Here is an 11826-nt window from a genome sequence, read left to right on the forward strand (position 1 = left end):
TATATATATAAAATATTTGACTATAAAATTATGGTGGACTAATAAAATTTCGTCAATGCGTTTGTCTGCGTAACATATTTAATTGATTAAAATGTTAACGTCAAAGGTTAAAGCAATTAAAAGAATAGCAATTTCAAATGTAAAATACTGGTACATTTAAAACCGGTGTAACGACCATAAATTTGAATGCAAGCATGCAAATGCGAATAAGCCTCCAATGGATCCCATCGCATGTCGGGGTACATGGCAATGAGACTGCCGATGTGCTCGCTAAGAATGGCTGTGATCTTCCTATGGACAGTTTGAACCATCTTACTCCCACTGAGATGCACTCCCTGGGAAAACATCGTTTGCTTCCAGTGTGGCGTCGTACTCCATTCCATCAGTGGTATGCTGGCAACCGCCCTGACCTATCATTAACATTCTGTGACCCTCGGCCTTTCCAATCGGCCATGGCCTGATTTCGTAGTGGCCATCTTAAGTGTTTAAGGTTTCAAAATGGGGAGAAGACTTTCCAACCTTGTCCCTGCTAGTCCTGATCACCTTCTTTTTTACCTTGGCGCTTCTTTTAAGCAGCTGCTGGTTGATTGGGACTTTCTGCAGATATATGGGGAACTGGCGAGACGGGGCCTGCTGGACCTGATCTAGGCTTTCCTTCTCCAGGGGGATGTGCAACAACAACAACAATGCGAATGAATTGTGACCAGAATATAGATCTGAATATTTCTGTTTAAAATTTAATTAGAAATTTACTTAATATTTAATTTATTACTTACAGTGTATTTATTTTATACGAGAAAGAACTACAAAATTTCTTAAAATGTCGCGATCAGAAACTTCAAAAGAACTATTGAATGTATTTTTTTTAAATGTATGCCAAAATATGCATTTTTGCCAAATTTTACTTTAAAGAGTATTGTATTTTAGGGTTCAGTAGTTTTTCTCAAACCTATACTTAAAAGCAGAATCGAGATTAACCGACAATTATTGCTAGAAATTAAAATGGTAAGTATACTTTTTATAGTTCACAGTTTACTGTTATTGCTGTAATTATTAATAATTTAAGCTGAAAAAAATTAAAATAAGAAATCTAAATGTTTCAAACTGAATAATGTGCCACAAATTTGGGTAGGATTATAAAGCTATAATTATGAAACTTTCCAACGTGCATAACAAGATATAACTATAGTCGTGGTAAACAGGGATAAGAAATCTAAATGTTTCAAACTGAATAATGTGCCACAAATTTGGGTGGGATTATAAAGCTATAATTATGAAACTTTCCAACGTGAATAACAAGATATAGCTATAGTCGTGGTAAATAGGGATTATTTTTCAACACATGAGAGAACATATTTGAAAACATAATTGTAATCATTAATATCCTATTTTTTTCTTTTTCCACAATTTAATTTTTGCATTTATGTATTATTTTTTGTATTTTGTGGCATATAAATTGATTTGGGCGATTTATTAGTTTTTTTAATATGCAAAAATAAATAAACAGTTACTAAGTCGTTGTGTAAGATAAAGACATTTGTCTAAAAACCAACTTTAATTTTTAACCATCGTGTTTCAATATTTATCATTTTATTAAATCGCATAAGGACATGTTTTACTAAATAACTTTTAAACTAATGATTTTAAATTGCTTTAAGTTTGAATAACTGTTATTTTTTCCATATTTATGAAAAATGTGTTTTATACAAAACCTTTGCAAACTAGCATCAATTTTTGAAAATTTGAACTAATTACGTTAAAAAGCTTTTGAAATAATATATATTGTTTAAACCGGCTGAACAAAATTATTTAAAAAATATTTTTTGAAATTTAAAAGTAATTTTAATTCCCTTTTGACTTTGTATTTGTAAAAGACAAATTGATTAGTTTTTTTCTCTCATTATTTTCTAATATTTTCGTTAGTATTAATATTAGGATTAAGTAGAGCAGACAATATTGAAAATGATGTAAAAAACGAACATTATTAAAAAGATAATTTTTTCAATTTAATTTCTAAACACTTATATAGATTTAAACGAACTACAAGCCTTTCAAATATTTTATGCAAAACTTTACTTTCACTTTTTGAAAAAAATTATGCTTAATAATAATGCTTTGCCCTGTGTAGAAAGCATTTATTTTAATTGCATAGTGAAAGATACAATTGAATTCCTATTAAGGTTATTTTTATTTAGGTTACAAGAATCTAAACGTTAAAAGTTTTTTTTGTAAATACTCGCACAGACAAATATCATGAACAAATACCTGTCATCAATATAATAAAAAAGTTGTTTAAATTGAGGTTTATTCTCATTGGAATCCACGATATTTTTCATATCTGTACTTCGAACTTTTTTTTTCTGCATTTGCATATAATTAAGACTTACACATCTCATTTCTTTAACTTAAAATATTTATTTGTTGAAAGTATTTTGAAAACTCTAAATTTACAATCTAATTTTTAGATCAAAGATTTGCAACATAGTCATGTAGTGCGCTTCATAGGAGCTATTGTGGATTTTCCACATTGTTACCTGGTTTCAGAGTATTTTCCTCGAGGGAGTCTTCAAGTAATTATGTTTGTCTAAATGTCTATGTGGTTGTCGTTTTTGTAATTTTATGCATTTTGTGACATCTCATGCTGAAGTTTCTACCGTTTTTTAATTATAAAATAAAATTAGCAAATTTTAATCAGAAGTAAAAACGATATCCTAAAACACTTGTAATCTCTATTAGATTTATTGCAGCATGGAGTAAAATTACCGTACTGTGTGGTACTGACATTTTAGATAAATGAAACCATTATTCTAGTAGTAAAATTGATTAAATCATATGGCACTTAAGATATAAATTTGGCAATTGTGCAATTCATATGGTAATGCCAGAAATTCCAGTTTTCAAAATTATAGTTCTGATTACCACATGTTTAGTATAAAATACAAAACTAAAAAGTAAATATTAACGAATAAATAGTATTTAATGCAATGCCCTAAGGTATCAAATTTTATCACAAATTATAAAACTATATTCTGCTGTTAATTTTATCAAAATCATTACTAAAGCACTTTGCAAAAAATTAGCGAGCTTTTTGCGTTCCCACACTGTTAGAATTTTCATTCAAAAATTATGATAAAATAACCAGCACCAGTCTGTCCATCCAATAAACCGTAAAGTTTACGGTAAGAAATTTTTTTTCACCTTAACGGTTTTTAACCATTTACAACTAGCAAAGTTTCAAAACCTTAAAAACGAAATTTAACAGGATACATAGGAGCTAAGCTATTCTTTAGGTGATGGGCATTAGAGATTGAATAACACAAATTGAGGAGTGCAGAACATTGGAAGCACTTAATGTATTGAAAATAATAGATAAATATTGTGGTGTCAATGCTGTGATTCGAACCTCAGTTCTATCGATCATGGGACTGCCAGATTAGTCCTCTTGGCTATAATATTTACACAGTTGAGAGGAACTAGGTGTCTTCATTAGGTGAGCTTAGTTCGTGTGATAAAATTCTAGTTGTTTAATCGTTTTAGGTGAAAACAGTTAACAAACTGTGTTTCCTCACGGTTAACAGTTTGATTACCATTTTATGTATGGTAATTTAACTGCTTTGTTTAAATATGGCTAAATAACTATTAAATAAATTACTGTCTAACCATTTTTCCCGAGAAATTTCCAACAGTGCATAGAGCAAGAAACACAGAAAATTTTACCATATTCTGGTAGTTTTGAAAATATTTTTTTTTTCAGTTTCGCAATTGGACAGGTGAATTTTTTGGAGATAAATCCAATTTATGTTTTGAATATTTTTCTTGCATATTGTTTCCATTAATATTTATATAAGAAAAAAATAGAAAACATGCTTTTTTTTCTTCCTTTCTCTAGGTAATTGTTTTCAGGTTTTTTGTTTCTTCATACATTTTACAACAACCTGTTGAAAGAAAACAAATCTCATTGAAAATAAGCAAATATAAAGAATACAAGAATTCATTAAATTAAATGATTATGCATAACATTTACACATTTATAAATTTATTGATATCAAAGACGCAATTAATTATAAAAAATTAAATAAATATTAAAAATTTTAAATTTGAAACAGATAAAAATTGAATAAATATGATTTATGCAGTTTGTTTGTTCCTTAAAAAATTAGATATTTCATATGGTTCATAAATAAATATTTGTTCCTTCCCCCATTTTTAGGATATTCTTGAAAATGATCAAATAACTTTAGATTGGATGTTCCGGTATTCACTGATGCATGATTTAGTGAAAGTAAGTTCAATTATATTCAAAAATTTTAATTTACACTATTACTAGTTTATTAATGTAACCTCATGAATAAAGTAGATGCAAATTTAGTATATTAGTAGGACATTTGCTGTCTCTTCTAGTATTGTTCGAGCTTTTGCTACAGGTTTGGATCATATTTTTAAACCAAACTAATGTATTATGTGGATCTCAGCATTAAAATCTTTTCGGTTTTCGATAAATATCTCAGCATTATATGCTAAGAAATTTATAAGCCTACAAACTAGTATTAAGCGTTATACTCCTTGAAACGCTATGGATTTTTAATAATGTTGCGCTCATAATATTCTGCTTCAAATTTACTAAATTAAATAATGCAGCATGCATTTTATTTCTCATTTTATTTCTAAATTCAAGCCGTTGTTTAATCATACAGAAATGTTTTCTAACCTGATAAACTTAATAATAATAAATAATCAAAATTAAAAGTTTATTAGCATTTCCAAAAATACAACAATCTAGAGTATAAAAGTGGTAGTTCATTTGGTAGTTTGGTAGAAAATATTTATAATACTTTATATTTCGAATATTGAATCAATTAACAAGATTTCTTTAAAAAGTTTACACATTTTATGTAAAAAAAAAGGCTTTCAAACCATTTAGGACTTTTATTTATTCAATAAATTGTAGTTTATCTAATCTAGTTAGTTTGTATAATTGAAGTTAATTTATCAGTTTACAAAGATATTAAAATTTTTAGGGAATGGCGTATCTTCATAGCAGTGATGTCAGATCACATGGAAATTTGAAATCATCTAATTGTCTTGTTGACAGTAGATTTGCTTTGAAAATCACAGACTTTGGATTGCATAGTTTGCGTGCTTTGGACGACAATGAAATAATGAACACCTTTATGCTCTGGAAAAGTATGGATCCAATTTAATATATTTATATATAGAGAATATTAATTAATTGAACACTTCATACAATATTGCAATAAAAAACGAAATTAGTAATGAACGTTTTTCTAATAATATTCTTGAGTGTCTTATAACAATTGATACCATATATTTAGGATGAAGTAGAGCAGACAATATTGAAAATNTAAAAGAAGGCTTATCAGGTTCAGCATCGCCAATATCTCATCTTAAAAGTCTTTTTTTTTCCTTACTTTTTAAAAAAAAATCCATTTACTCAGATTTTAAATTTTATTTTTAAGCAAACTTCAAACCAATTATTTCAAATAAGTTTACCTTAAAAAATATGAATGGAATTAAGTTATGCAGTAATTAAGATTTTAAGGGATTTAAATTGCAATTAATAAGCGTCTGACATAAAATTTCAGGCACATATTAAGAAGAAAAAAAAGAAAAAACTATTTTTCTTACTAAAAAAAAAAAAAAAAAATCAAAAGCTGTAAATAATTTGCAATATATTTTTATTGCACAAAATTTTCTAACTAATATTTACGAAACATTGTTTTATTATCAGTGAATGGCTTCAGGTTTACGTAAGGAATTTACAACGTAAGCTTACTTCTCTAACCTATAGAAAATGTCATTAAAAACAGTGTTTAAATTCGCAAATAGTAGAAAATATATATATATATATATATATATATTAAGAGTATTTAACGCAGTCTAGTTGAAGTCAATAAAAAGTGATTAAACAGACTTTTTCACTTAAGTTTGCATTAAAAAAGCATATGAACTATCAGAGAAAATGGAATGCTCCCATACTTAATAAAAATTCAAAAAAATAGAGGATTTAGATAACAAGCTGTAAATTGCAAACAGCATACATTGAAAGTAGCATTACTATATATCTTTCCTTAATGCACTATAAAAGCGGCAACTTACTAAATTTCGATATTATCGGCAAACTAATTATTCATCAAAAGCAATATTCCTAAATGGGACATACATTTCGTCTCAGTAAGTAATCCATGACATTCGGATCAAAGCAATACAACGACTTTCTCTTAATCCTGAGTATATCGAGAATGAGGAAGTGATTCAAGACAAATTGCATTAGCGTGTCTATGAGTTTCCCATCAATTGATACCCTGTTAGTCGTTGTGTCCTTTGCTTAATTTCTCAAACAAACATAGAGAATTGTAGCTTGCAGTTGGTTTGACACAGATTCCTCTATAGAGAAATGTCAAGGAAATTCAGTGTGTGCAATAATTAATAGTTCTAGTTCATATATCATATCGTTGGTGTAGTAATATTATATGTGGTATATAATATTACTCAATATTTGAAAATTTATTGTTTTTCTTTAAGCATGCATATTGTATCGTCTTAAAGTCATGTGTTTTATTTATATCACTGTAAAAAAGACGATATCAATTTTTTTTTAAAATAAAAAATTTGACTTTTCATTTTCTAATTATTTTAAGGAAAAATAAGACCTTAATAACTAATAAGTTTTCAGAAATAATATTTTTGTTTAAAAAAGTAAAGATTTATGTTTACTATTTGGAAGTGACATTTAGGTGTATGAAAATATTTTNTAAGAAGCAGCAGAAATTTCAGAAAAAAGTATCAATACATAAACAAATGAAATAAAATAAAAATATGACCACCGAAGCCGACGTACTGAGGGAGATTTTTTAAGCTTTTGCTTCTCCCTCAAATAGAAATGGTTTTGTTTTTAATGGCTACCGAGGCCGGTACCCCCTGAAGACGTCGGCTTCGGTGGTCATATTTTTATTTTATTTCATTTGTTTATGTACCTTAATAACTAATAAGTTTTCAGAAATAATATTTTTGTTTAAAAAGTAAAGATTTATGTTTACTATTTGGAAGTGACATTTAGGTGTATGAAAATATTTTAAGGAATTATAACGATTTTACAGAATTTTTTTCAGTTAACTTGTGCAAAGTTAGATTTTAAACAAATTTTATACTGTCCCTTGCGTCCCTTGTGTAACAATTATTTGTAAGATTGTTAACGATTGAATTATTAAAAAATTTTTAGCAAAAATATTGTCTTGTTATGAGTGCATTAAATAATGTATTTTGCCAAAAATTCACGTATTTCTTTATTTTTTCTATTAATGTTGAACACTGCTTACGTAGAACAAAAATTTATTCTTATGCTGCTATTTATGTGTGGTTGGCTTATTGAAAAGAATTAATTGATAACTGCCGACGTCACATTGCACTACAAGAATAACAGCACTATGCCTAACAAATGAGGTTGGCATTTTGTAAGGATTCGGATTTTCAAATCAGCCTGCGGCACCTAATTTGCCTACCATACCATACCTAATTACCATTTCAAATTAGCCTACCATTCCTAATTTGCATTGGAGATAAAATTTATATATTTATCGGGTGACATTAAAGGCTCAATGGATAATTTCTGTTTAGTTTCATTTCTACATAATTTTTGCAATTTCGTATGATTTAACATATGAAATTCCTTTTAATTGTTATATGCTTCAAAATTAAACTAAAACTTTCTAACCTGAACTAAGAAACTTCATTTCAGTCTGAACACAAATAAATAAAATTAAACATTTAATGCTATTCTGAAATATCTGAGAGTCACAATAGGATAACGTGCCATGACTAAAAGGAAAATGAGAAAAAGGAATTTCCTTGGAGTATGATGAGAACTAGAATAGTATAAACTTCACAAGAAATTTCCAAAATTTCAGATAACAAAAGGGGTTGGGCTTTTAGTTTCTGAGCACATCTTAAGCTCAAAATCTCAATAAAATGCAATCTAATTTTTTTAATTCCTGTAGAGTTTATAAAAAATTATTTTATTAAAATTAGTTTTATTAATGTTAGCTTTTATTTAGTTTTATTAATTTTAGCTTTTCTTTAAATTTACTTATCAAGACAAATATATCTAAAATTTAAGTGCAAAATTATATATTTTTATATTGAATAGATAGTTAAGAGTGAATCCATATTTCAACACGCTCGAAATTAACGAAAAAAAAAATTAAATTGAAAAAAAGATAAAATTGATCGTTCGTTCAAAGTTTTTTAAGAACACTTTTTGAGTACTTGAGAAGAGTTAATTATTTTTTTAATATATGATTAAATAACTGCATTTTGATTTTTCTTCAAAAATTTTATTCGTTTTTAGGTCTTCTTAGTTCAAAAAACTGTTTTTCTTACATGTAACTAAATTCTGCAAATGTGATGCCTCCTATCTTATATACGTTTTAAATTAATTTAGCGAATTATTTTAAATATCTGTTCTAAACATGCCGAATATTTCATTAAAAAAAACTAAAATAGTTAATATTAAAAAAAGAAAAAAGTTAATAAAAGAAAACGTGTTCAAAAGTTATGGCGAATTAAAAAAATTAAAAAAAGTTAATACGAATATTAAAAACTAAAAAGGAGGTAGTTGAAAAGGTTAAAAAATAAAAATGTTAAAAATAAAAAAGTTAATAAATATGAAAAAAAAATAATAATGCCGAGCTTTTTAAATTTAGTGTTTAACAATTGATTTTAAGTATGAAATCTGAAAAGTCAAACTTTAATGTAATATTTAATAAAAGTTTACCGATGTGCATTTTATTTTAATTTAAAAGTCATTGCTTGAGAATTTGTCGCATTTAGTATTGTATTAAGTGTCCCATTGAGGAAAAAAACAATTCTATTGATTCCAGCTTCATGTTAGTGTCAAGTTTACGAATTAATGTCTCGCAGATTGCACTAAAATTTTATTTATACTGCCAACAATGTCCAAATAAATTCATTAAATATATCGTTTCTATTCAACAAATGACGTTTTTCATGCTTCTTCTAAATCATTGCTTTTCTGTAACACACCATAAATTGAGATTCTTTTTCAAACATTTGACAGGAGGAAAAAAAACTGCAACGACTGGCAGTACATTAGTTCTGAGGTATTACTGACAAAATAAATACATGTTGCTATGAATAAAATGCATAAACGATTTACTATATAAAAGAGCATAATCGATGGTTGTACTTTTTTCCCTTCCCTATAGGAAAACTGTGGACGGCGCCCGAAATCTTACGCATGCCCAGTCCTACACCTGAAGGAACTCCGAAAGGGGACGTCTACTCATTTGCTATCATTGCCCACGAAATTGTTATTCGAAAAGGGTGCTTCTACCAGGGAAGTTTGCAACTAACACCTAAAGGTAAACAAAAGGGGTTTTTTGTAGGGGAAGAATTACCATGAATTTCAATGGCAACGTATGGAAAGGATATGGTTTATGATGCCAATTTCTAAAATAGTTTTTAAGTTTTTCATGAAGTTTTAAATCAAGTGAGCACATTTCTTGGTGGGGGTTCCCTTTGCACCACGTGCGATATGGCTGTTGCGAGAACACCGGTGACTTATGAACGGACACCTTTGCATCGCGTACAGTTATGTTTGTTGGACTGTCCACACTGTCAAAATATGATAGAAACTGTAAGAAAACAGAGTAAGTTCTGAGTTTTTATAGTATTCCAAATACTAATTTTGCTAATGAATTTTCACAGGTACTTATAGTTTGTTTGCGGTATACTCAGAAATTAATTACTTACGTTTACATATTTCACTAACAAAATTTAGCGTTTTAGTTGCTGAGTGAAAGTGAAAAAAATTTAATCTCATATTAAAATTAATTCATTACTAAGTTCAGTCTATTATTTCCTGAATTAAGATATTGTATACTTTTTAAATTTTTATCATAATATTTATGAGAAATTTCTTTATTATTTGTGTTTAGGCAAAAAATGTATTGTATCCGATATTTTTGTAAAAAGAAAATATCTAGCACAATCTTTTAAAGTATAAAAAAGTTAGCATTACACATCTTAAAAAACAAGTAGAACAAATGAAAAGAGAAAATATGAAACTGTACTCTATTCTGTACAAAATAAGATTAATGAAATATAAACAGAAATTTCAATAATATCAGCCATAATAGAAGTTTAAAGCAAAAATAATTACGAAAATATTTATTGTTGTTTTGTTACAATTTGCGTTTCATTTAAAACACGAACAAGTTTGCAGGAATAAATATTATATTTGACATTAAACTAAAATTTAATAATCTATATTTAGAATTTCGATATAATATTTTGCTCCAGATCATATAATTTCATATAAATTATTATATTATAATTCAGATAAATACGCAGAAAAAAAAATAATTTTATTATTCTCTGAAAGTATTGCAGTTCATGTGACATCCTTTAGTGGTGTTTTTATTTTAAATTATATTTTTTGCATGATAAAAAACACCTAAAAATAAAAATGTAGAGTTTTTTTTAAAAAAAAATATTGTGTTTGTTGCAGATGAATTCCAAAAATGTTATCGTAAATATTTTTATACTATTTATCATTAATTGTAATGAAATCTGTTAATATTCTCAGAATGATCTGCAGCTACAATAAGTTTTAATGCATCTGATGTGCGGATATTAACATTAACTGATAATTCTGATTTTAATTTTATAAGAAAAATATTAATAATTAATTAATAAAAAGCGTAATGTAGAGATTAATATTAAGTTAATATTTTTTCTGTTTTTCAAACAAAATCATTAATTACTGTAATTAAATTGGTAGCAATATAGCCCCTCCGTATTTTTTATTCTAATTTTAATCAGGTACAATGAGCAAAAAAAATTGATCGACCTGATTAATTTTGGTTTTAATGAAAAGTTTTTCACTTACTAAATAGCTATCTAAACCAATTTAATATGTTAATTAAAAAAATATGCGAATTAGTTAATACTAACTATTGATTACTTAACGATCGTTCTCTGAAAATAAAATCATCAGCTTTTTCCTACGAATTCGGATTCTTTGCAATCAAAATATGGGGATTAGCCGCAGTATAGAGAAATTGTTTGTAATAATTTTGGTAGGACAGCGGTCAAAAGTTTGGGCCCCCTTAATGTTTATTTCAATTTTTGTGTAATTTGCCATATCTCGAGAACTTTTATATCGTATAATTATAAATGTAAAATTATTTTTTATGATTACTTATAATTTTTTGAAATTATATTATTAATGGCTGAAAACATTTTGAATTGTAACTAACTATTAATAATTATTAACTTGGAATAATTCTTCAGTTGTATTTTATTTTTTAACTCAAGAATTATTCAATCTATTCCGTTTACATTTTGATTTCATATATGCATTAATTTATAACTTATCCATTCAAACCACAATAAATAATTGATAATTATTCGTTCATAATCTTACCATTATTCTAACCATTGTTCGATACCATTATTCCCGTGTTAATTATACTTCTGAAATTTTCATAAACGAGTATTTTTTGTTAAAACTTTCCTTCCGATTCAATTAAAATTTTTCCCCTGTCTTAACTAAATAATTCGGTCCGTACTTTCCAGATTACCACTATCCACCCTATTTTGACAGCTAAAAATCAAAATCTGTCTAAAAAAAGCTTTCTTAATTCTTAGGTGGTACGTCCTCTGCGTCAGCAACTTAACAAATTCAGTAAAAAAAACAAAGAATTATATATAATATAATATATTTGTATATAATATATATATATATATATATATTCAGTGGCGTACGCAGAATTTTTTCAGGGGGGG

The 11826-nt window shown here is 27.2% G+C and overlaps 1 protein-coding gene across 1 annotated transcript in view; it reads left to right on the top strand.

Annotated features, from left to right (window-relative positions):
- Nucleotides 1-11826, top strand: part of LOC107448012 (atrial natriuretic peptide receptor 1) — a 376583-nt gene that overhangs the window by 270159 nt on the left and 94598 nt on the right. Inside the window, exons 10-14 of the mRNA XM_043057672.2 lie at nt 928-1005; nt 2466-2570; nt 4211-4282; nt 5019-5184; nt 9243-9398. Of these exons, the coding sequence (XP_042913606.2) occupies nt 928-1005; nt 2466-2570; nt 4211-4282; nt 5019-5184; nt 9243-9398 (577 nt within the window). The remainder of the gene's footprint in view (nt 1-927; nt 1006-2465; nt 2571-4210; nt 4283-5018; nt 5185-9242; nt 9399-11826) is intronic.

Source organism: Parasteatoda tepidariorum, chromosome 1 (genome assembly GCF_043381705.1).
Source record: "Parasteatoda tepidariorum isolate YZ-2023 chromosome 1, CAS_Ptep_4.0, whole genome shotgun sequence".
NCBI classification, from domain to species: domain Eukaryota; kingdom Metazoa; phylum Arthropoda; class Arachnida; order Araneae; family Theridiidae; genus Parasteatoda; species Parasteatoda tepidariorum.